General features: G+C 32.7%; 1 protein-coding gene across 1 annotated transcript in view; it reads left to right on the plus strand.

Annotated features, from left to right (window-relative positions):
- The window catches only part of LOC125074075, a 99,044-nt gene that overhangs the window by 51,903 nt on the left and 19,478 nt on the right, over positions 1–27,663 (plus strand). Inside the window, exons 3-14 of the mRNA XM_047685307.1 lie at positions 4,748–4,830; positions 5,947–6,120; positions 6,515–6,658; positions 7,296–8,209; positions 11,979–12,084; positions 13,179–13,299; positions 13,798–14,797; positions 15,002–15,201; positions 15,367–15,495; positions 15,610–16,862; positions 17,101–17,389; positions 26,795–26,825. Coding sequence (XP_047541263.1) covers positions 4,748–4,830; positions 5,947–6,120; positions 6,515–6,658; positions 7,296–8,209; positions 11,979–12,084; positions 13,179–13,299; positions 13,798–14,797; positions 15,002–15,201; positions 15,367–15,495; positions 15,610–16,862; positions 17,101–17,389; positions 26,795–26,825 — 4,444 coding nt within the window. The remainder of the gene's footprint in view (positions 1–4,747; positions 4,831–5,946; positions 6,121–6,514; positions 6,659–7,295; positions 8,210–11,978; positions 12,085–13,178; positions 13,300–13,797; positions 14,798–15,001; positions 15,202–15,366; positions 15,496–15,609; positions 16,863–17,100; positions 17,390–26,794; positions 26,826–27,663) is intronic.

The raw sequence follows: 27,663 nt of genomic DNA on the forward strand, positions 1-27,663 counted from the left end.
TCCTGCAGCATTATATTGGAGTTATATTTTAAACAAGTATAGATATACTTGTTTAAACAAAATATCTTCAGAATCACAAAAACCTTTCGTTTTTATCCGAATCTGTGAAGCTGAATGGTTATATATGTTATGGCTTCGTATGCATGTATATTATGTAGATAAACCTGTATATGTATCGTAGTGTGTGTAATTATTTGTTTATTATATTATTGTATTGCTAATGCATATTTTATTAAAATATTAGCTTTCTGCATTCCTACTCCACATAAACTTCAATAGTGTCAAATCATACACCTCAGTCCGCGTCTTTTTTAGTAAAAAACTGGTACAAAGTTATTGCTTCACGTATTAATATAAAGATAAGTTTAATAACTATTTTTTGTATATGGTCCATTGAATGTATATGTAATTGAAATTCGGCGATAAGACAAGCCAGCTCGTGCCGATGGCACCGTGCAGCTTCAACTTTAACGCTTGATTAATAATTTATTACACGCCTCGTTTAATCGTGAGGAAATCACCATAAAGAAAGACGAGAACTACCTTCTTACAAATGATATTGTTGTTTTTATCAGTGCGTCTGGAATAAATTAATACATTTTACTTGTAACTTATTTACACCGTGAAGCTAACGATGTATCTCATTCGACTGTGTGCAAAACAAACTAAACTTAATATAGATAATATAATTTATTGATTGAAATACTAGGTGTCACCTAAGGCTATGCTTGCCTTTTAGGGTCGGTTGTATGACAAGCATTCGCCATAAAATTATTTATCATATCTAGTTTTACCTGTGTGTTGGGAATAAAGGTCGTAGGTGTTAGACTTAAAAAATATATTATTTCCTTGAGAGTTTAAGCTTGCTTCACACTAAATTTCATCGAAACCGGTTCAGTGATTTGACCGTGAAAGAAAGACAAACGTAATTAATTTAGTATTTATAATATAGATAATTGTATTAGTAAGTTTGTATAAAAATGAATAAAATTTGTAATATTATTGCTCTCCATGCTATCTGTTTATTCGGTACTATCGGTATATTCGATAGTATCGTTACAATTTTTTTTTTATATGTTATGTCACAAATAGTTTTACATACGACACGTTACGATAACTTTAAAATTCTTCTCATATCGATATGAAGTAACAACCCGGCGTTTTGTTTCTATTATCATGTTGTCAGTCATCTGTTATCAGTCTGAGATACAACGGAATTTCACGTGTTAGGTATATTTGATATGACAGTTTATTTTCTTCATTTGTATTTGTAGTCGTTGTGTATTCAAGAAGTTACAAGTGCTTATTATAGGTAAAATATTAATATATGAAAGTGTCAGTTAGTGTTAGTTTATAATGTTTTATAAAGTAAATAAAATTCACTTCGAAATTGGATAAGTTACAGTTTTAAAAATATAATGTAATTAACCTTTTTCGTCTATAAAAATGTATTTTTGTGAATTCTTGGTGATTTAATGTTATTGAGAAGAGTTCTGCGAATGTGCGCGTCAAAAAGTGAACCACGGTGAGGCTGTTTCTATAAAATATATTTTATTATTTTTGCACGTGAACCGCACAGGTTGGTGGAGATGTTAGGGATAAAAAGAACCCTAAGTGCTATTCCAGACTACAATCAATCGTCAAGCGTAAACATATAATCAATACAATCGTGATTGAGTAACAAACAGACATACATACATCTATTCAAACATTCGAATTTATTATATTAGTAAAAAAGTATGTGTGCTATGGTGTAGTCGACACGGTTGCTAGTGTTGGTCTAGTATAATTATAAGGTTGCAGATCCCGAGGTCGTGTTTACCAATTCCGAGTCGGGGTTGTAAATAAATTGTTGAGTTGTCTTTCAAGAAATTCTCAGTAACAGCCCGGTGTTAACTCCCATGATTACGAAAAAATCGTTTGCTCTGGTCGAATCGATCGAAATGCCGTCCGATCGAATTATGAGAGTAAGAGTTAGGTAGGTAGTTAGGTTTTTTTGTTCAAACTTATCCACTATATCTAGTGCGCAGGTTAGTTTTTAATAATGATATTCGTTTTGGAGGGCATTATTAGCATCATTGATTGGAATGTGTTGACACAAAAATACGGTGAACTATTTGGAAAAAGCCGTCAATATTATATTTTCGTGTATAAAATCGAAATTAATATTTTGGCCATTTTAAGTTGTCAATAACCTTTAAACACAATTTGCTAATATTATTAAATAAAACAAAAAAGGTTTTTAAGTATTGTACGTTTTTTTTAATAGATTTCTTTTTTATTTCAAACATCATGGACACCCTACACGTACCGAAATATCCACAACAGATGCAAAAGACGACACATGCCAGATTAACTTTTATTTATATTTCACGACACGCTTTTATCCTCAGATTTTATTTATCAAAACTGTGTGGTTTTATTTATAGTCATAATTCGTGATTTATTATATTTCAGTATTGCTTTTGGTCGCAATTAAGTAATATTATTGGTGACCAAATTTTTAAGTACCGTATACTTAACTTTGGAATGATATGTTACCTTCCTCTATAATAAAATATTGTTCAAATTCTATAATTATCAATACTAATTTTATAATTTACTTCGTGGTAGGGCTTTGTGCTAGCTCGTCGGGTAGGTACCACCCACGCATCAGATATTCTACCGCCAATCAACAGTACTCAGTATTATTGTGTTCCGTTTTGAAGGGTGAGTAAGCCAGTGTAACTACAGGCACAAGGGACGTAACATCTTAGTTCCCAAGGTTGGCGCATAGGCGATGTAAGGAATATTTCTTACAGCGCCATTGTGGTCCGTGTGCTCGTCCACCAACCGGTACCATAAGAAATAAATAAATGTGAAACTAACTATGTCTGTCTATCTGTTGCTCATTCTCTGCCGAAGTACTGAACCGAATTTGGTATAAAGAAAGCTTATTCTCCAAGGAAGGACGTAGGCTACTTTTTATGCCTTATATCAGAAAACTGATTTTGACTGATTTTATAATTTATACCATAACATAAGCTAGGTTCTTTTACGTCATTCTATCATTCGTTGATCTTTCATCATTCGTTCATTCTTTTCCGAATATGTGGTGATGTTAACCGTGACTATCAATGAGTAAATACTTCTATATTGAATGTAATAGAAAGTTCCGGCGAACAAAGAGAGTTGAAAACTAGTACGTTAATAAAAGCTGAAAGTGAAACTGACAAAGGGAACGCGATGCCTGAAAATAGACTGGTTTCCTGTGACGTCACGCTTCCGTGCCACATTAGCTAGACCTGAATGTGTACCTAGGTTTTAGCGTTCATATTGTGTGCAGGGCATTGCCCTCAAATGAGAGTTTTATTGTATACGCTTAGAAGTACCCAAGGCTGTACCGATTTTAATTAAATATATCTTAAATATATAGAGCTTATTAATTTAACGTTAAAATTTCCGTACTGTAATCATTTGTTGTATTGTTTTGAGTGTTTTTTTTATTGACAGCGAATAGTTTTTTTCTTGCCGGTTCTTCTCGATAGAATCTTCATCCCGAACCGGTAGTAGCTTTACGTCTCATACGGTACCTACTGTAAAATGATGATTCAGAAAGTGCTCGTATAAGCCTCGAGTAAAAATTCTTAAATGCTATTTGAATTTACTTAGACATAACATAAAATTACACGTGGCAAAGAACTTTAGCCGCTATGCTTAAAAAGCATAGGTTCCAAATTTAATTAGGGTTCAAAAAAAGCGTTTTTATTAAATTTGTCTTATTGAATGTTAAAAATTTTTTTAGTAAGTGTAAATCGTTAAAGAAATTTTTAATTTTTTTTAATTTACATATACTACTAAAAATAAAAACTTTTGTAAGAACTCTTTTGTTGATGACGATGATTAAGTAATAGTTGCGTTGTTGTCATCTCTTTTGCGATAAATACATACAATTCTTTAAAAATATATATATTTGTATAAAGTGTAAATGTGTGACTTTGTAAAGAAGTAATAAATGTTACTAAGTTTAGGTATGAGCTGCAGCATCGTTAAAAAACCTTTAAAACGTATTGCAATGTTTTCGCATTTCGCTATTTTTAAAATACCTATAACCACTAAAGTTTAAATGTATATGTGTGTTACGTGATTACATTTGAACTACGATGTATTTGAATAAAAATAATAATGAATTTAAAATACGTAACCATCTCGTCTAAACTTATCGAAGCGAGTCGTATATACATTATAAATATATATATATATATATATATATATATATATATATATATATATTAAAGTAAAAGGTATTATTATCTTGATTTTCCGGCTGTTCCGGTGATGTTCCGGTTCGGCTTATTGTTGTGTAAGATAAACTTATTAATTTGAAGAGTTATAGTGAATAATAAATTGCATTCGTTATGCTAATGCAATTCTGACCGATGTTCCTTCGGTAATAAGGTTCACTGTTCAGTATACATCTATCCTACCCATAAGCCTATTTTACAAACTGATAATTTCATAAATTAACTATACTTCTAGTTGAAATGGCTAGTCGAATAAAAATATTTATTTCAATTGGTTTGATAATTAAATTAAAGTTAGCTTTTTAGTTAAGTATTCTTTGGCAATCACCCAAATCGGTCTCGTTTTTGAGTAAGTTATATACAAAAACCACTTCGGACCGCACATATAACTCATGTATGAAGTCAAAATATATGTTTTTAATGAAAATTCATGTCTCATAACCAGTATTTTTTTTTTATTTTAGGGTGGCGACTAATACTCCACACCTGGTCAGTCTCGGCACTGGGAGGCTGAGTACCGCCGTCACACTACACCCAATCAAACAAGGTATTGCTTTAATTCTATCCTATTCTATATGCAATGGTAATTCAAGAGGCCATCTGTTGGTAAGTGGTTACCACCGCCAATAAACGTTGGCGCTGTAAAAAATATTAACCATTCCTTACATCGCGAATACGCCAAACTTGAGAACTACGATTTTACATCCCTCATGTAGTTACAGTGCTGCAATCACTTTTCAAGATTTCAGAAAAGAAGGTTCTGGAAGACGACTTTTCGTCTGTATTTCGTCTTTATTTTATTTGGAAAACTGACAATGTTTTTATTATTTGTATACATTGATTTTAGTACAAAAGTATATTATTCACTGACCATGTTATGTTACATGGATAAGTACCTAGTTTTCATTTTCTGATGTAACATTAACGATCAGGTATAGTCAGAGTAAGAAAACTTTCGTCAGTTTTCAAATCCATTCCTGTATCAAGTCGTAAACTCTTAGTACATTTTGAAACTAAAGCATTAAACAGAAAACTGCACATAAAATTAAACTAAAATAGTACGATAACTAGGTTTGAAATAGTGTACATTGCGACGCAATATGTCATACTCAATCGGTAAAGCAGTATATCGCGCATACTGAACACACGAAAATAGACCTTAAGGTGACGAACCTTTTCTTACAGTTTCCATAGACAACATATACTAAAAATATAAAAATTGTATATTATTCAAATTAATTACAATTGAATTGTTATGAGTTTATATGTGTTTTTAATCTTTTTGGCTTAGAGGTATATTATGCACCGATCTTGATGATTCTTTTTGTATTGGGCTCAGTATATATAGCTCCATAGATTCAATTTCATTAATATTCATATATTGTTAACTTTTTTTTAATTAATGCGTAAATTAATGCAAATTAATTTTATATATTATGTTTAAACATTAAACGTGTTCACGAGATCTGCGAATGATATTTGGTTTTAATAAGAAGTGTAACTAATAGATGACTTTAAAATTAATATCTGATATTGTATTAATGGAATACATCGCCCCCCCCCCCACACATACACACATATGCAAATAGAGAGAGAGAGAGATACATCAATGCGCGTGTATACAAGTTTTCTTATGCTGAACATATCTGACGTTTAATTTCAGGTCGCGTTACCATCGGTTCAGATCCGACATGTGATATTTATGTGGTTGGCACGGGGGTAGCGAACGTGCATTGCAGGGTTGAGAATTCACACGGCGTTGTCACGTTGTACCCCATCAGTGGTACCACTCTGCTCGATGGGCTCCCAGTTGAAAAACCTACCCGTCTATCTCAAGGTATCTCTTCGATATATTATGTAAAAGAACATCAACTTGACGCTTCTTACGACTTTTTAGAAGTGTTATAATAAATATACAATTAACTAGTTGTCGCTTGCGGTTTCGCTCATGTTTTAGGAGATGGTTGTCACGTCAGGTATTAGAAAGGATAATGCCTTAATCCATCCATGGGCTTCAAGCTGGCTTTATACCAAATTTCAACTTATGTTCCCACTGAAGTGGCGTAATGAGCAACAGACAGACAGAATCACTTTCGCATTTATAATATGTATTATTATAGATATTCTAGATTAATTAATTTATTTAATAATTTATTAATTGTGTTATATTGCGTACAACTGTGTATGTAGGTGTGTACGTTTAGCTTGAATATATACGATTTCAATTTCAGGTAGTATGTTGACAATCGGTCGTTCCAATTATCTCCGTTTCAACCACCCCGAGGAGGCGAAGCTGATGAAGTCCGTCCTGCCTTCCGGTCACGTCTCCATGGCTCCCATACAGTTTACACCGAACGAACAATGTGTATCCACAGGTAACTTTTTGACTAATCACTTGCAATCACAATCGTGTTAAACTGTTAGATATATTTATTGCTAAATACCGATTACAGTGGATTTAAGTTTGTTTTGGTTTATTTTTATTATATGTATAAATTTAATTTGGCAATTATAATATTGTTTTTAATGCTGGTAACACTGAGTCGTTGTGCCAATTGTTTTAAAAGATATAATAACGGGAGGTATTTTGTTACTAAATAGTGGTAATAGAAAGAAATTACTACTTAACAGCAGGTGATATATAAACTTGCCTTTGCCTTCTTGATTGAGAAGTAAATTTATTTAATTATTGTGTTGTCTACTTCTCAATTTAATTTAATTTAAATAAAATTTAAATTAAATTAAATTGAGAAGTAGACAACACAATAATTGCTTAAAAAATATACTGTCGATACTATACAATGAATTACTAATATTATTCTTTTCCACACCAATAAGCATAAAGCTTGTGTCAATAGTGTCTCGCTAATTAATACTTAAATTGTGTTTGTTATTAAAATATAGGTATATATATATATATATATATATATATATAATATTTTTTATATTGAAGTGAACAAAATCCACAGTAAATTTGATCGAGTTAATGAAATTATTATTTATTATCAACAGGCTATGTCAACCACCACTCAGATACAAGCAACCAATGTTACCAGAACACAAACATACAAAAGATATACAAAGACCATTCCCTGTCGCAACTGGACCAAGAATTAGACATGACACTCAGGGAAATGTCCAAAAAGAAACCGCCCGTAGCACCCAGGAAGCCTTACAAAGATTTAGACACGTCAGATTCAAATTCAGACCAAGAATCGAGACCGAAAATTGGCAGTATAATGGCAAAGGTGTCAAAGTTCGAATATTATGCCAAACAGCAGAAATGTGTTGGCAGAAGTCAGTTTTACACGGCCAGCGAAATTGAAATATCACCGAAAGTATTCAGCGCAAACTCGCTAACAGTGAACACGCCAGCAAAAGACGTCCTCGGTAACAGAAATATACCGAATTACATGAATAAAGTTAAGCAAGAGCAGAAAATGATCGTCCTCAACGAAAACAATAGTCTAGATCCGAAGAAATGTTCGTACGCAAACGTAGCCATACGCAATAAGACCAAAATCGACGACATTGTCAGGAATTTCGACGATACCACCAGAATTGACCAGAAATTACCGAAAAAAATTAACAATGACCAGCAAAGCAGACCAGACAATAATATCTATGGAAAAATAAACGTTGATCGAAAAGATACAAGAAACAATCTAGATTGCAAGATTGAATCTAGCAAGAACAACTTGGAATGCAAGAACGAATCAAGCAAGAATGAAGTTAGCAAGAATAGTTTCAATTGCAAGAATGAAAAGAGTTTGAATATGGATCTAAGTGATTACGGAAGGATTTGTGGTGTCGGTAAAGTTGTGTGTTTGCCGTCTCCAGCATACGATAGAAATCCTCAATACTCACCGGTCTACGCGAATTGTCACTACGATAGGAGTTTCGAAGCAGAAAGTATGAGAATCAAGGTTTGTGTTATTGTTTAATTTTTAATATATGTGTTTGTGTTTATATATGTATGCAGTTGCTTATGTATGCGTGTTTATTACTAATGTCAGACATATGAAAATATTCTGAGAATACAATAGCAATAAAAAAGCCGTCACGGGATGCAGATGGTTTCGAATCATCATTAAAGGTTTTTGAAAAAAATATAATTAAATAACACTGATATGCGCTATGCTGTTTGTCGGCAAAGAATACGAGCCAGTCTTACCCCCAAAGCGCGCCAATAAACAACGTGGGTTAGAGAGAAAGGGGAGAAGTGTGCCTACCGCTGCCGTATGCGTAAGAGAAAGGGAAGCCAGACAAATTGGCGCCGTAACGCGTTACGTAACGCAACGGTTTACCCTCTCATTCTCACTTCAAAAATCGATAACATGTTTTTGGTTGTCATAAAGTATGAATCCTTATCAAAATAAATAACATATTCATTTTAAACGTCTTAGGAAATAAATATTGCAACAAAAATATTATCTAAAACTTCAAGGTCAGGCAGCCTGCGTGTCGCTTGAAGTAGGTTACATGCTTATTAAATAATACTAAAACCGTCCGTGTCATTATTCTCAGCCGTATTGTAACTCACACACACGCGATGCATTAGTGCGGTGCACACACACATTGAATCGAATCGTTTTTTAACAGTACGAAAATTATATGTTACATTAATAAAAATAATATTTATGCTCACAACTGTAACTAATTTAAAAATGAAACAAGCGTATTTTACTTAAACATTATGAATTAAAAAAAAACCTACTAAATTTATTTATAAGTAACATAAATATCTAAATGACACCCAGCACTGTTACGGTCGGTCTTGAATTTGTCCCATTAAAAAATATTAATTTCCATTGGTTGTTTGAGTTGAGTGATTTATGAATTAAAATAATTACAAAGCGGTAAAGTTTAAGTACGAAATTAGATTTATGAACTTTTACACTCCAATTATGTATTTAACCTTGAAACATCCGAACAATCAACATATTTAATAAAGTGTTTTCGCATATTTGTGTTACAAATAAAATATTATTATTAATATGGCGTGCTAATTAGAACTATTAATTATAATATTTGTAAAGTATCACTCATCGTATATTCGACCGCCATCAAGAATACTTTGTTATGTTCCGGTTTGAAGGAGTGAGATAGAGTAACTATAGGCACAAGGGTTATAACATCTCAACTTAAGATTGATGGTGCATTTGTGAAGAAAGGAATGATTAAATATTTTTTAAGACACTAATGTCTATAGGCAGCCAGTCCGACTAGTAATGTTATAAAAAAAATTCACCGTCAGTTTCTATTTAAATTTCGAACCGGTGTGGTGGTAGCTTTATATTTATTTAAGGTAACATCCTATGATGTTTTTAATAGTGTTTCCGACCTTGCCAGACATATAAGGAAATATATAACTGAAGACAGTTATATACGTCACATTATCAACATTTATAGAAGAATTAATACTGATAAAGTTATAATCAGTCGGTAAGAAAACAATCGCTGTATCTGATAGCGAAGATAAATTGACGATGCGGTGTTACTGCGACAAATTAGTTTTAATAAAGATTTCGTTCAAACTCCTCGTTTAAAAATATCTTTCTTTTTTTTGGTGTTGTTGATAATTAAAAAAGTTCTAAATCGACTGTTGAATAAGAAAAATCTTTTGTGATTTTTGTTTTATACGTGATAAAAAAAATATTTAATATTATATATAAATATATATTTTAATTTTTCTCTGAAACACGTGTGTGATATTACTTTGTGTGACATACCAGTGGTATTGTTTAAAATTAATTGTTTCAATGTATGAATGTATTTATGTTTGTTTATCATTTCTAATATTATTATTTTCCAAAAGGTCACAAATAATAAAAACACTCAATGAATAAAATAAAAATTATAAAAAAAATTTAAGCTTTCATCATGTATAATAAAAGTGTAAAAATGCCTAAATCTCAACCAAATAACAATAAGGATTTTTCACATAAACGTCTGTTAAAACTATTCGTTACGAGCCTCAAGAAGAACACGCTTGCTCTAAAGAATTTAAAGATAAGTTTCGACTCGAAAAGTAACCGCAAAGAAAACTTCGACACCATAATCGACGTAGCGAACTCTATAAACGAAAAACTCGAAACAGTTCATAAACTTCGAAACGACATCAAAATATATCGTACGATAAATACGATACTAACCAACCATTACATAAAAGAAACAAGAAATCACGAAAACAGTATCGACGCAAAAATTATAAAACTAGAGAAACAAATTTTGCAATCGTACGATGTTTTACGTAGTGACATTTCCAAGATGGCCGACATCTGTGTTGCCTGCGAGAAAAAATCGAATATATCAGCACCGATACAGAATAGTAACGTGATCGTTGTCGGTAACGATTTAAAAGTAAACCAGTTCAACGAATTGTATATAAGGAATCAGATTTATAATACAATTATTAGGAAGATTGATAAATTATTTGTTAATTTGGTGAGTCTTAATTATAAATAAGTCTTTATTACTAACAGTATTCTCGTGAACAAGACATTCGTAGATAATGTCGAAATATCGAGCACCACCAAATAAAAATAAAAAACATGGTAAATATCCCGTTTTAAATACTGTTAGTAATAAAAATAACCATGTCAATTTAAAATCCTATAAATAAGTCTTTATTATACTTTAGATGATATCTATCATCAAAACGATAGGAGAACCTAGTAAGGTATAGGCAAGTTATCATTGAATTCTGATATAAGTTTCTTTAGTGCTAAAAAGCAGGCGATTATAATGTAGGTTGCGCTTAAACGCAAAAGCAATAAACAGCAAGACATCGTTAGTCTATATATGTAACCTCCTTACCGATTTATCCAACATCTCTTCTTCTAACCAAAAGTAGTCAGGAAGTGATCGTACTCATTATGGATTCCTGTAATATATGTTTTTTTTTAACTTGGTAGGTGGCATATGGATTAATTGGTCATGGGAAGTAAGATGTTCTGTCCCTTGTGCCAGTAGTGTACTGGCACAGGGGACAGAAAGTCACTCACTCTTTAAACCGGAACAATAATTCTAAGAATAACTGCTTGGTGGTAGCATATATGATAAGTGGGTGGTACCTCCCCAGCACAAAGCTCTCCTAATATCTTACTAATTCAACAGTTGTTGCCTTAAAAAAAAAAAAAAAACAGAATTTGAACTGTTATTTAAATAAAATAAATTTTGTATGTTAAATATTTAGGGCAACATAACGTGCATGTTTATAATTGCATACATAAATCTGCATGTGTTTGGACATTTACGGACTCCTAGTTTATCTCTTTCTTATGTATGGCGTTAAAAACGATAACAATCATATATTTGGTGTTATCAAAGAAATTTGTGTAACCTAAGATCCTAAGAAAGTTGTCTGAGAAAAATCGTGGGAGTTGACGAGGCTTGGTTGATGTCGACTTTCTTGAAATGGAATACAACGAATTTACATTTTTGATGTGTAATTCTTAATTTGTAATGGCAATTTTTTTACAATTTAAAAGAAGATTTTTTCTAGAAATATGTACCTATCTCTCAAATTAATTCGGTAATACACGGAAAATTACAAAATCCTTTTGTATTGTGAGGAATTCAATCGAGGTCAACTTTTAAAAGTATTCAATAAAAGATCTCATTTGACAATTTAATTTATAGTATATATATATATTATCTGTGGAATAATAAAATTTTAATTATCTGTTTCAGGCGTATCAAGATAGAATTAAAGAAGAAGAACAGAAAGAGGCGGAGACGGCTCGTCTCGAAGAAATACTCAACATGTGCGCTGAATATGAAAGACAAATAACTTCAGGTAATCTAGAGTGCATTTTAATTGGGTTAGATTATCTCGTTAGGTCATCGACTGATTACGTTTAATAGATTACTAGAGATCTCAATGTTATAAATATTTGTACGCTTTAATTATTTATACGTCGATGTAGACTGTCAAAGCGAAGAACGCGTCGAAAATAATTGTGGCCAAAAATTGTAAACTAAGTACCTACACGCACACTAGTAAAGTAATAGTAAATAATCTTACTTGGTGGTAGGACTTTGTCCAAGCCCGTTTGGGTAGGTACCACCCACTCATTAGATATTCTACTGCCAAATAACAGTACTCTGTATTGTTGTGTTCCGGTTAGAAGGGTGAGTGAGCCAGTATAACTACAGGCACAAGGGACGTAACATCTTAGTTCCCAAGGATGGTGGCGCTTTGGTGATGTAGAGAATAGTTAATTCTTCTTAACACATCTTGGGACATTAATTAAGAGATTTTTTTAAATAATTTATACTCAATAATGACAATTAAAGCGAAAAGGAAACCTCTTCCCATCTATTTAAGTTTACACTATTTTAGCGCATAAGTAATATGACAGCGCAATGTATTAAGTGAGGCCATTGTAAAAAAAATATGTAGAGATTAATTTAGAAAGTAAAATGACGACTTAAACAAGATAGATGTCTAGTAAATATTGTTACTTGCCTACTGTATATAATACTACTTTTAATAATCATAAAATGTAGTATTGATCTCTACCCGTTGTCAAAAATACAGTGCAAATTTTTCTTATGGCATTGTAATAGAGCCGAGATTTATCCAGGTGTACAACTCATGCTTAATCAATAACAGCGTGGATAAACCCCGGCAATCACCAGTGTAATCTTATGTGCTTAATTTGCTGTAGTTGTGCTCGGCGGTGAAGGAAAACATTGTGACGAAACCTGCATGTGTCTTTTTTCAACGAAATTCTGCCACATATGTATACAAGAACATGTATCGGAAAAGCGTGGTGAAATTAGCTCCAAACCTTCTCCATAAATGGAAAGTAGGCCCTAGCCCAGCCGTGTGACATTTACAGGATATTACGTTTACTTTTATTAAAAATTTTATATTGTTATGTTCAGGTATACCAATAACTCCGACAGAGAAGAGGCCGCACAATAAGATAATAACAAACGGATCGCTGCCGAGGAGCGTAACGCTGAACAATCCCAACTTTGTACAAACTAGCGAGGGTTACTATAAGTAAGTACATAGTAATCCTTAAAAATACTAGTAATTTTCGTTTATGGTATTTAAATGCTAAGTAACAGAGTTAAATGTAATTGAAAATATAATAAAAGTTTGTAAATATTTATAATTAGTGACCATTTTTTTATATGACAAAGATACGATTGTTTATGAATCAGATGAAAAAATACCTTACAGAGATTCACAATGTAAACCAAACACAACACTAAATATGTGATCGGTGATTAAGTTCCTTGTGTTAGATTAAAACTCAACATTACAAAATAATTTTGGCTGTAATATAATTTTATGTGTTTCCCAGATTGCATATAACCGATACCGAGTAATTTATTTTTAAACATTTAACTCTGCTACGTATAAATATTTAGTTAACAATATTTAAAGAGATATATTTATTTAACATTGCCATAGATAAAAATATTTATCTCATTCTATAAATATAATTGTTAATGTTTTAAGTGAAGATCAAATGATAAGTGTTATCAATTCCAGGTTCGATACTAGTCATAATAGAAGTTCGCCTTCGAGTCAATCACTTCCCATACAAAGAAATATATCTAGTTATGAAAATTACGAAACATCACAATCACCAACACAATTAGAAACATTAACACCAGAAGTAACAATACCAGCTGATAATAATTATGAAAATATAGGTAGGATGGACGAAATAGGAATACCAGTATTCGATGATGTACCCAGAAACGATTTGTCTAGTCCAATTATGATAAGGAAACTTCAGAATGGTTCATTGTCTTCACCGATCGGCAGCCCTTATGAAAATGTCTACTTTAAAAATAATTTAGGCTTCAAGCCAAAATCGCCAAATACACAAAGCCCTAGAACGAGAATAAAGACTAGTTTCGCGCATAAAAATCTACCGTCTCCTCAGTATTTCATATTCCCAACACCACCGCCCGTTGATAATTCAACGAAACCTAATTTCAATACTGAAGGTCAGAATAACGATGGCATTCATATTAATGAAGACGATAAGGTCAAAATGAGTGGTATTGAAAAACAATTGAGCTTAGAAGAGGAAATACCGATGATTGATGATGCAGATTTAACTAACGATATAGAGTTCAGATATTCAAAAATAATTCCCGATAAAAATAATGATTTCACTCAAGAGGCAACTGAAAATGTAGACAAAAATGATGAGGTAATCGAAGCTTCGATGACTAAGAACAAAAGCTTCGATGACGTTAAGAAGGAACTAATGGCGGATATACCAGAATTAGAAGAATTCGAAAAGGATTTAAAAGAAAACAAGCGAGAAAAAATGATCAAAACTATCGCTGAAGATATTAAAAAAATGGACGCAGAAGCTGATTCTATAGGTTCAGCGGTTTTGGACGAAAGTATAGATGAGTTGAAGGCCAGATACGATAATCTTAAAGAAGAAAGGAAGAAACTGGTCACGGAAATACACGAAATTAAGTGTAAGATGACTGAGATAAGATCTCAAGAGGACGACATATTAAGAGAGGTAAAATAAATACTATTTAAAACTGTATATATTTTAAATTTAGAACAAAGAACCATTTTTAAAAATGATATATCGCCTTAACTAATAATAATTTAAAAACTTATAAGTTTACTACTTATTCTATTAAACTATTATCACAGACTTAAATTTCCTTTTTTTTATGTTCAAATAAATTTAACTATTAATTGTTTATGTTGATTTAAGTTGGAAATGGAGAAAGCACTCATCAAGGGCGAATACGATTCCGAAATCGCAATTCTCAACATAGAACAGAAGAAAAAAACCGACTTAGTTGACAAAGCGAAAGCAATAGAGGAAGAAATCAAGCAACTGAAAGAGAAGCAGGAAATAAGACAGAATGAGATGCGCGATAGAGTGGAAATCGCCACTATGAAAGTAGACAGGTGGGTAGAGTTAGTCAAGATTTTTTTAAAGATAATTCGAAATTCAAAAATATAACAAGCTATAATTTAGAATGAAATTAAAATTACATTTTAAGATGTATGTTAATTATTTATAAAAAACTTGGACTAAACTGAAATACAAATTAAGTTTTATTTTTGTTACAGGATTGTAAAAGACTTGAAGGAGAACAAAGCTACGTTAGAGGAACTTCAAAACGCTCAAGATATCTTAGACAATGAGACTAAGATATTTGAAGATTTAGAATTCCAGCATTTGGAAGAAGAGTCCGAACTGTAAGTTTTGTCATTACTATTTATAACTTAATTTTTAACTAATGTTTTAATTTAAGCTTCCATAAATAATGAAAAGATAAAATATTGCTTTAGTAATGTTTGTTTGTTTCACAGACTGTCGAATAGAGAAGACCTTCAAAATGATATAATCCTTCTCTCTAAAAGAATTGACTCCCAAAAAACCAGAATACTCACTTTGAAATCAGAAGCCAACAATAATTTAACGTCAGCGTTAGAAGAAACAAAAGTACTTCAAGCTGAATATGTGAAATTACTTAATCACGTCGAACATTTGACTGGAAAAGTACAAATAATTGAAAAAGAACTTAAACCTATAGTGGCTAAACTAAATGATATCGAAAGAACACAATCTCCTGATAGTGCGTTTTACACGGATCAGACAAGAGCGAAGTCGGGTGAATTCGGTTACTCGCCTCAAACATCTGACAGTGATGACATAGACGTTGCCAAAATGTCTAATTTCGAAGATCATACCAAACTATTGAAGGATAAATTCAATTCTATCGACCAAATGTCTCAATCAATGATTGTTGATATCGAAAGAAGGGTCGTTTCAGATTTGGATGATCCAATTGAAATAGACAGTAGTCCTTCGAAATCTTCCACGTCGTCTAAAGAAAAGAAAGGCTTCTGGGAAAGAAATTTCGATTCGTTGAAACGTAAGAGCAAGGAAAAGAAAAAACCAGAGAAAGTCGATATAATGTCGCAGAGCTTGAATGAAAATATATTTTATAACGACAACATAGAAGTCGACGTGTCTTTAGATAAATTTAATAGTTTGAGAAATTCGAAACGAAAAGATAAAAAGGATAAGGATAACGGACCACTTAAAAGTAATTCATCGTCGAAAATACCAACCTTTGCTGCGTTGGGAAAGATAATTAAAAAAGATTCCTTGAAACGCAAAGAGAACGCTCAGAAGGAAGCTAAGAATGACGAATCGGACCAAAATGTTAAAAATCGTTACGTGAAGAATAGCAAACCGGTTATGACAGATAATAAATACGTCAAATCGAAATCGTTGTCGCCGGATAAAGTGTCGAACGAACCAATCAAAGAAGAAGACGATCAAGAACAGAATAAGACCTTCGATGGATTGTTACGTAAGGATGGGAAGATAATGCATAGAAAAAGTTGTGGAGATGAACCGAATGTTCGGATAGAATTCCAAAAGATGACGGATTCTGGTAAAATTCCTTCCCAAGATGATATAGATAGAATATCGAAAGTGACCATGGACGCTCCGATATTATCAAGCGATACAGACGTCAATTCGTTGGGGAAACGAACTCTGGACAGCTTAATGGAAATCGAAAGGAAAAGGATGGAAATGTTGGAAGAAAAAGGTTTGTTATTGATGTATTTTTAGTAGCGGAATTTATTTTTTATATAATATATTTTTAGTTCTAGCTTTTTGGTCTTTATAATATTTACTTTTTCTAAAGTATTAAAAATCAAACAAACATTTTATAATAGCATAAAAATGCATGGTAGTTACTTCTTGAAAGGAAAACTAATTAAAAACTGCTCTAAAATTAGTTTTCTTATCAATAATAGATTATTAACGGGGTATTAAACTTACAGGTTGCCAAGTTATAGAGAACGAACGTGAAAAAATATCCGAATTGAAACGGCGAGTGCAAGACGAAACGAAAAAACTCTGGGATCAGCGGACCAAGGGCAAGACCGACAGCTGTCAGCTGTCAACCGTCAGTCAGCGCTCGATCGGCAGCCACCTGTCAGCTGTCAGTCACCTGTCAAGCGATTTTGACAGCTCAAACGTTGAAAGCGGGAAGTCGTTCGGGAACAACACGATCGATGACGCCAGTTTCGATGAGTTCAACATTACCAACTCTACGATTTACGATGAGAGGTTAGTTATTGGTTTTTTTTTCTAATTTTATAAAATAATGTACGTTAATTGTATGCGTTTTGTCATATATAATTTAATAAAAAAATGTTAGGTGATATTTCGTAGTGACGTAATTTTTAAGTATACAATTTAAAATGTATTAATGATTAAAAGCTTATATGTTATAAACCTATGTGCTATTCCAAATTACAATCTATCTTTTTGCTAAATTTCATTCAAACCCGTTCAGCTTTCTGAGTCACAAATATCCATTTATTCAAACATATGCATTTATAATATTATTAGGATTTGTTTAGGATGTATCCCGGTATCTTAAACGGTAATTTTTTCCCATTGTATATTTGTTGATTTTGTATTCGGTATTGTATCGTGGAAACGATTGGAGCTCTGTATCTGTACTATTGTTCAAAACTATTAGAATTATAGATATTGTGTAGCGGTATAAATATGACAAATTTTATTAGATAAGGTGCTTGCCCAGATTTGTTCTTTAGTGATCCACATTCTGTCCACTCGGTCTCAAGGATTAGATACCTTGGCTTCCTGTGGGAGATTGTCGCCCCCCTACTACTTTTAAAGCACGTACAATATTTAACATTAAAAAAAAAACAATCATTTATTTTTGCGAGTGCTAGGAACAGTTTATGGACTTTTTAAATACGAGTTCTCAAAACGCCCGAAGCCCGGGTGTCGCGAGTTTAGGCGTAAATCCATCACAGGAGCCATCGCAGCTCTATATAAACATAGATAGTGATGTCCTTCAGGTCGATTTTGGCCTCGGTGAACATTCTTAAGACTTGAATACTACTGACTACTAAAGAATATGTAGGAACTACAGGATTTCCTGATAGTTCAGACGTGTATTCGTAAACACAAAGGCACTCCCTCGCTCGTAATCTGATTAGCCAATCAGACACGAAGGGAAAAAGCAAGGCGTGTGATAAATGGCATTACGTGCTCTTCGAGGTTCAGGATTCTTAATGCTGCTAATATCTAGACTTCAGGAATCGAAATTTCTCAACAATTTAAAAAACGTAATCAATTAAAAATAAACTAAACTAAAATAAAACTAAAATAAACTATTTTTGATAAAAATGAGGAAAATTGACAATTCAATAATGCATCTAAATCTTATATGTATATTTAAAAAAAATATATAGAGTCAAAACGTTGATTAATAAATTTTTTCCGTTATTCCGTAATTCTTTCTTTCATTTTTACATGTTGTAAAAGCGCGATAAATCAACACATATCAAAACATGTCGATATTTTACGATATTAGTTGAAAGTAATTACATTTTTTATATAATCCGCGAGCAACTAAAACCTGAGTCAATATATGACCTATCTGATAAGCTATCAGTCGTTAGTTGAATCGCGAACGCGTTACGAGCGAGACGAAACGACACACGCTCCCATATATATCGTTGTGTATATATATATTCTTTGTGTGATTAAAACGTGTAGTTCGTGTTTTGTTTAAGAAAATTAAAGTAACGTAGTTAAAAAAAAAAAACAATTTTTTTTCTATTAAATAGTATTTTGTCGATAGCAATGAAATGTCAAAATTTTGACAGATTTTTATTTTTGTCTTCTCGCTGTTTTGTCAAAATTTAATTTAATAATAATATTAAAATAATATTTAATGTTTTTTAAAAAGTTAAAAGTTCCTAGTAATGTTATAATTGTGAAAGTTTGTGTGTTTAGATGTTTGTTACACAATCACGATAACTACTGAATGGATTTGAATGAAACTTTGTACGGAGTTTGTGTTTGTTTATTTGAAAATTTTACGTACTTTATAACTTCGTGACAAAATTAATAGTTTATTGTATACTAGCGGAACGTGCGGCTTTACCCGCGCGAAATGTATAAAACATTACTTATAGCACGCAAACTGTCAATCCCTCCCCCCATTTATCCCCTCAAGGGTTGAATAAAAAAAAGTATCCTATCCGGAATTCGAACTATCGCCGTACAAAATTTTATTGAATTCGATTTAACGGTTTAGCGTGACAGACAGATAAACTTTCGTATTTATAATATTAGTATATATGTAATTACATAATTTAGGTATTATATGAATTCCGATTATTTACCTTCCGAGACCCTGACTAGACATAGATATATATATAAATATATTTGTTGATCTATCTGATTCTCTGTTACTGGGTACTACTGTCAGGATTGTTAGTTATAGCATCGTTCGAGTTTTAGGAGTTAGTTGTTAGGCATAAAAAATACTCTTAGTCCTTTCATGGATTTCACGATTGCTTCAAACCGAATATCAACAAATTCGTTCAGTGGAATGCGCAACCGACAGACAGAGTTATGTTCGCACTTATAATATTACTGTTGATTAGTAACCGTACGCCGGAAGGCTATGTTAAAGTAGGGTCTACGCCGCGGGACTCTAAAGTTATATATGACTGAGAATTCAATAATGATAATCATCCAATCAATAAGGATATTAGAGTTTTTTAAAAAAAGAACTAAAGTGTTCCATTCTCGAACAAAAGACTAGCTACTCGAACGTGGATTGGTCGATATATATGTCGGGAATATCAGGATTGGTTGATTTTCCCGTCATAGTTTGATGAATTGGAAACACGAAAGAGTTTGCTTTTGTTTGAAACAATTAATTCACGTTCCCTTTAATTTGGAACTGTTCCCCATTTGCGATCGATGTATCCTATTTGGCTATTGCGATTCTATATTCAATTTTTGTAAATTACAATGACGAGCATGAGTAATTTAGTGATATTTTATCAATATGCTAAGTCGTTGTTTGGGAAGTATATTCCTGAATTTTTTTTTATGATATAGTAAGGCGAATTTTTGCCACCAGATGGTAAGTGGTCACCCCCACTTATTCCGTACATCGCCAATACGTCACCATCCCTGGGAGCATGTTATGTCTCTTGTGCCTGTAGTTAAATTATTTTTGATCATAAATATTTGTGTATTATTAACAAAAGAAGTACTATCAGAAACATTTGATACTGATAATGGATACATCTAGATAGGAAGATATTATCTCCTAGACGTTATTCTTGTGACGTCACAAATACTTACTCTAGTTCATATTTTGATTTGATTTAATGGTAAATGCACGTAATATATGTATATATATATATATATATATATATATATATATATATATAAATACTATTTTTTTTATGGTATATGTTGGTGGACGAACATATGGGCCACCTGATGGTAAGTGGTTACCACCGCCCATAGACAATGGCGCTGTAAAAAATATTGACCATTTTTTACATAACCAATGCGCCACCAACCTTGGGAGCTTAGACGTTATGTCCATTGTGCCTGTTGTTATACTGGCTCACTCAAATCTCAAATCTAAACACAACAATACTTAATACGGTTGGTTGACGGTAGAATATCTGATGAGTGGTTGGTACCTACCCAGGCGGGGTAAAGCCAGCGTAACTGACGGTTTGTATGCTATAATGGGTAAGGTTTCATAAATATCGCGCGGTTAAAGCGACAAATTCAGCTAGATTGCAATACACGGAACATTTAACAACTGACCTCCACGATACGTAATCGCCGGACAAAGGAACAGAGCTATCTTCCTACGAAGGGATCTCTAATTCTTCCTATCTGTTATTATTAAATACTAGACTCATATTATGAATTCTTTACTTCCAAATTTCCGATAACAGTTTTGTCGACGTTTAAAACGCCATTTTTTTCGCAAATCCATAGTGAATATCATAGATTAATCAAGCTGTCGACCAATAATATCGCGTCAATTTGCTGTCAAATGTTGTTTATTGGGCTTTTTTCCTGTTATGGTTGGAATAGAGTATACAAACAAACCGTCGCTATAACTGTATCAGATTTCTATAATGGACCTAATTATTATGAAATTTGACCCTTATTGTCCTATATCTTAATAACAACAAAGTATATTTACCAAGGAAAGTGTACTTTATGTATAAAGTAATAAAGTCGTTTTTCTAATGAATATCAATCCATTGTTCACTTGGTATCGACCTAGTATTTGTAATCATCACAAGTACCTCTATATGACACATTTATGACACACAATCAGGACGGCCTTAGGAATACAAACTGTGCTATATATTATACAGCGTGATTAAATTAGTTTTTTAATGTTTCCGATATAATTCAGATAGATTTTCATCTGATATCGTTGGATACGCTTTCAACCTAACGCGCCAATTTTTAAACGACCCCGTAGGTTAATCTATTTGATGACTTGTTTTAAAAGAACAGAGAGGTCCCATGGTTAGGACACGTGAAGTTTGTCGTGATGTAACGACCGCCCATAGACGTTGATACTGTAAGGAATAAAAATACTTCAAACTGGAGAAAGTTTGAAGTATTATAGTTGTTTAGTTATAGAATGTATGATAAGCGGGGTCTACCTACCCAGGCGGGCTTGCACAAAACCTTATCACCAAGTAATTCAACACCAACAGTTTCACTTTTACTCTTTTTTCAATTGATCAGGCAATGATCTTTAGCATAAGTCATCATTCTATTGCAAGACTTAAATAAATGTTTATATGATTATTATAAATATCTAACCGAATACGAACCCACAACCTTCAGCTTTAAAAGCGAGTTCATAGCCGCAGTGCAAAACATTTTTTTATATTTTGAAACAAAAATTTTGTCATTGCGTCTTTGTTTAAAGTTAAAAAGTATATAACATATGTAAATAATGTTAATCAATTAACGTTTTAAGTGGTGTATGTACTTAAAATTGTAATTGATTACGATAAACCCAGAATGCTTTTTAGTCCCAAAAAATATGTTATCAGCTGCAAAGTTTGCAAGTTTAGTAAGCAATGATATCCCGAATTCGGATCTCGACTTCGGTGGTGTGAGACGGGTAAGCTAAGTTAAAGAAAAACCGAGGGCCGGTCTAAAATAAGGCATTATTAAGAAGTGCTTAATCAGAGCCCTTAAGTGGGTTCCGTACATGTTGCTTGAGTCGAAGGTTTCTCGCCATTGATCTTGTGCGTAAACTCACTCCGAGCGGGAGAGTACTGCTACATTTGCGCGCACAATTGTGATCTCCAATTGGCTAGCCTCTCGATCTTCAAAAAGAGAGTCACATCTCTTTTAAAGTTCCTTCGAAATGTATTCATATTAAATATTATATAAATGTACATGAGGAGCGTTCCGTATAATCACGTATATTACATCTACACGGCTTGCGACAATTGTGTACACATGTTTTCACTAACACGTACGAGTGTGTGTGTGTGTGTTGCATTTGTCAGCGATACTGCGTTCGAGACGTTCTCTAGTTTCTATTTGTTTAAATGTCGTAAGTTTTGTGAAATTTAGTATCGAGCTATATTCGTTTATATTTATTGAGATGTCTCTGTGTATAGTTCAAGTTTGAACGGATGTACCGTTGAAAGTGTAGCACGTGTCAAAATTAAACGGACCTACTCATGAGGGACCGCGCTTTAATTAGAATTAATACTAGAGAATGTATTTGTGTAACTACTTTTTTTGAATGTGTGCTAATATCTATAAATGTGTATCGTTGTTGTACATTTCTTTTTGTAGTAGTTATCGATGTGAATGAATTATGTAATGAAGGTATATCTCTCAGATATATGCGGTTTTAATCGAGATTAAAATTATAAATGTGAAAGTAACTCTGTCTCTCGCTCTTTCATGGTCTAGATCTCGAACGGTATTTGATAAAATTGATTATATAGGAAGCTTTAACTCAAAGGTAAAACATAGGCTTTAGACATGACGACTAAACACTAAAACGCATGCAAAATCACGCGCGTTAACTAGTATTTTATGTTTGTGTATACCTAATTTATAAAGCCAAGTGTTGAAATTCTGGATGCAACACTGAATCTTGTTTGTATAAATCATCTCGTTTCGGCAATGATGGCTCGCGAAGAAAGCGTCTGACGAATGATGTTCTGGTGCATACATAAATAAGTCTATTTATTTTCGTGGAGCTCGAGACTCCCTTTGGGATGTTTTTAATAAATTTGTAATACATACTAACATTGGCTTCACAATATTATTATATTATGTATATTCACAATAATATAGATCTTTTTGAAAGAAACGGTGACAATCATTGTATAATCACGAAGAGGAAAGATAAACTAATAACACCAAGTTTCCGACTTCGCTAAGCTAATTCATACTTCCTGGACCATTCGTTTCTGTAATAAAGTACACAGTTATTTTTAACGTAGCTCACATTAAAAATTTTTAAAGACCATGTCTAAAATAAATTGATAAATAAGGCATATTACTCAATACCAGATTATATTAAAGATAAAAAAGCGTGGAGTATTTGTTGATTTCTAGGTAGAATGTTTAAAAATTTAATTGTACTGTACTGACATACTATCTGATTCAAATGGTAGAAAATAGTAACCACTGAGTTTCTTGCCGGTTCTTCTCGGTAGAATCTACTTTCTTAACCAATAGTAGCTTTATAATTAATTCAACACTGTTACATGACGATACATGACTTAAATAAAGAATATTTTCATTTATGTATCGTCCAATAAAGTTCGACCATGATGTTGAACCACCTAAGAATTGTGGGTTGATTTAAATGTCCTTTCGTGCTGTTTTAATCTAGATTATGTCGTCATTTTGATATGGGTTTGTACAGTCATTGAAATATGTGTACTTTTTTTTTTAAAGACGTTGTCGTTAAAGACGTTTGTAACATACATTTAATCCCAAGTAGTAACTATATACAAATATGATTTAAAAATAGTAGTAGTATCTAATCATCCTTTTTTTTAAATATATTTATGAGCTCTACGATTGTATTGATGTTTCTATTTTCTTGCAAATTATCCTTTATATGTATATTAATAGTGGAACCTATGGCTTAACCCACACGATATCAGAAAACTTTACATTTTACTTAACATTTATAACTCCATTCATGTCTATATAGTAAACCGTCACCAAAATACACCACCCCCCCCCCCCCCTCTATTTTACCCTTTGAGAAGTGAATTAAATACAATAAAAAAATTGGCCTTTGTTATTCTTCGGGACTCAAACCATCTCCGTACCAAATGTCATCTGAATTAGTTCAGCAGTTTAAGTGCGAAGAGGTTTCAGACAGACAGACAGAGTTACTTCCGAATTTATAATATTAGTATAGATTGTAAATTATTTGTCTATGTAAGTATAGCTATAGACAACAGATAGTTTATAATTATAAGATGCTTTGTATAATATTGTGAATGGAAATTCAATAAGAGTGGCGCCATAGATAACAATTTATCTATGATAATGTGCACGATATAAGTGTCAGAGCACTTGTTATTACAGAAAAGAATAACTGTAACAGTCTGTAAATTTCCCACTGCTGGGCTAAGGCCTCTTTTCCCCTTGAGGAGAAGGTTTTGAGCATATTCCATCACGCTACTTCAATGCGGTTTGATGGATACAAATGTGGCAGAAAATCGTTGAAATTAGACACATGCAGGTTTCCTCACGATGCTTTCTTTCACCGCTGACCACGAAATGAATTATAAACACAAATTAAGCACATGAAAATTCAGTGTTATTTGCCTGGATTATTCGCAATCATCGGTTAGGATGCACGCCTTCTAACCACTGGGTCATCTCGGCTGAAATGAATAAAGCCAATTTTTTTTATCTATGCGAATTTCACAGAAGTAAAATTCTTTTGGAAGCCGATATTTTTAACTGTGTGTAATGTTAAAAGACGCAAATTCGATCCCGACCCCTTGACTATTCTCGTATCCATTTCTAAACTACGATTAACGCTTAACTGGAGTGGAAAATGAGATAATTAATTAGTGAGTAACATCCGTACATAGACAACATACTTAGTGCTAATATAATAAGTATTATTTAGTATAGTATAGTAAGCTGTAAATCAAATATTAAACAATTGAGAGGGATCTAGGACCAAAACGTCATAAGAGACAATAAGTTTCTGTAATTACTAGTACATTTGATGATTGGAACATATGTACTTTAAAAAATAAATAAATAAAATAGTTTCATATCCATATCCATAGTACACATCCATAGTACACTATACTAATATTATAAATGCGAAAGTAACTCTGTCTGTCTGTCTGTTGATATTTCACAGCCAAACAAGTGAATCGAATTTAATGAAATTTGGTATAATAAAAACTTGAACCATAAGGAGGCTCCCATTGGCTACTTTTTTATTACTAACACCTGATGACTAAACCCTAAAAAGCGAGTGACACCACGGTTTACAAGTAGTCAATAATACATTAACGTTCAAAAATGTATTATAAGTCTTCTATAAATTGAACGTCTATTTATAGTTCTACCTCAAATCTGTCGATCAAATATGGCTATTCAGTAATAAATTATTTGAAATAGTTTTTATTGATAATGTTCAGCTCGCGAGTGTCATAAGTCATATCAGTTTTATTGGTCGTAAACATTCAACAATAAAAATTCAATGATGGATAAAAAGAAAAAGAACGGATCACTTATGTGTTGGTATGTATGTTATATATAAAAAGGAATGCATATATATACATATAGTTTTACGCCTTTCATAAGTTCCATGCATGTCTTAATTCTAGATATATAACTCAAACGATAACATTACTATAAGTTTGATTTATGTATTTAGAATTCTAGATAGTGTCGCTCTATAAAAGAACGAAAACAAACGAACCAACTTTATTATCTTGGTGTGAGTGACAGCTATCTTAACACCCGCCAAACGTCACACTGCTTTATTGGTGTGCGTGTACTTAGTGGACAACTTGGACAGAATTTCGACGCCTTCTCGGCTTTTAAAGTATGCTTAGACCAGTAGGTGGGCAAAGACCCCGGTGCATAGGTAAAGCATCGGGCCCTCACCCCCTCCCTCCACCCCCTCTTTAACTTATATTGTCCTTCAAAATTATAGATAGGAATAAGAATAGGATACAGTAAATTGAACTTATCATTAGATGGCTAAATCCATAGTACGTCATCTCTATTTAAAGCTCTTTTCAAAGCTTATGTTAGAGGGCCCCCTGAGCTTCGGGGCCCTGGTGCACTGCACCACCTGGCCCTACGATAGCTACGCCACTGGCTTAGAAACAGATTAATAGTAACATTGTATTTTATGAATGAATTATATTATTGTATATGTTCCGGAATGTTCTACAGTTGTTTTTTTTTATTTCCAGAGAACTACAATTATTTCCTGCTGCTGTCATATCTTATTTATATTTTTTATTTAAATGTAGCATTTGATTTGTTTTAAAGTAAATTTGAATTTAGAATAAAGTTTGATTTTTTTCTCATTATTTTCGTAATTGATTATAAATTTATACTATGTGATTTGTTGATTGTTCAAGTATTTTAATATTTATTTTTCCTTTTCAGTTCTGGGTTTATGTCGTCGTCAATTGAGGAGGTGAGTTGATTTTTATTTCTATATCTATATTTCAAGATTAATATGTGTAAAGTCTTAAGCGCTTTAATACTTGACTTACCCTGGTTTGAATGCGATGCCTTTCGTTTAGGTAAACGTGTTCCACCAGACCGGAGAATAGTTGATATGTTCACGAAGGCGCAAACCTACACGTTAAATTACAGGCGTTAATTAGTATAATATAATAAAAGTATTATCTAATTTGTATTTTTTTTGCTATCTCTACTCGTCGTCTCACGCACACTAAGACATCTTTTAAGTACGAGCGTCACTCACACCAATGCTCTCATACACACGATAGTAATTTCACGTAAAGTTGCACGTAAAGGTGCGCGCCGTCGTGAGTGAATAGATTTATAGTATTTAAATACTAGAAAAATATATGATTCATTCCATCCTTTTATAATATAAGCTTTACAATATAAGTACGTGTTATTATAGATATATTACAAGAATTCCATTTTTGTCATTTATAAAAGTATCATTTTAAAACTGATCTCTTTCTGATTTCGATTAACGACCAGTCTTAACGGAGACCTACGCAGGAGATATTACTGTGGTCGGGTGTTCGCGTAATTATAGGTGGACTCCTTATTCCCTTATTACGATGGGACAGCTATTCGTATGGAATGAAGAGGATTCCGACATAGGACTAATGGCATTACTTGCTTTCCGAGGTTCGGGGATGTTTTTTTTTTTATGTTGTCCGTGCCCTTGTTATATTGTATTTGTAGGAACGTAATTGTCTTACTCGGCTTACTTAGTAGAGTAAACTGGCGGAAATCGTCACGTAAGGATAAAGCGTAATTGCCAAAGAAAT

Source organism: Vanessa atalanta, chromosome 26, assembly GCF_905147765.1.
Source record: "Vanessa atalanta chromosome 26, ilVanAtal1.2, whole genome shotgun sequence".
NCBI lineage: Eukaryota > Metazoa > Arthropoda > Insecta > Lepidoptera > Nymphalidae > Vanessa > Vanessa atalanta.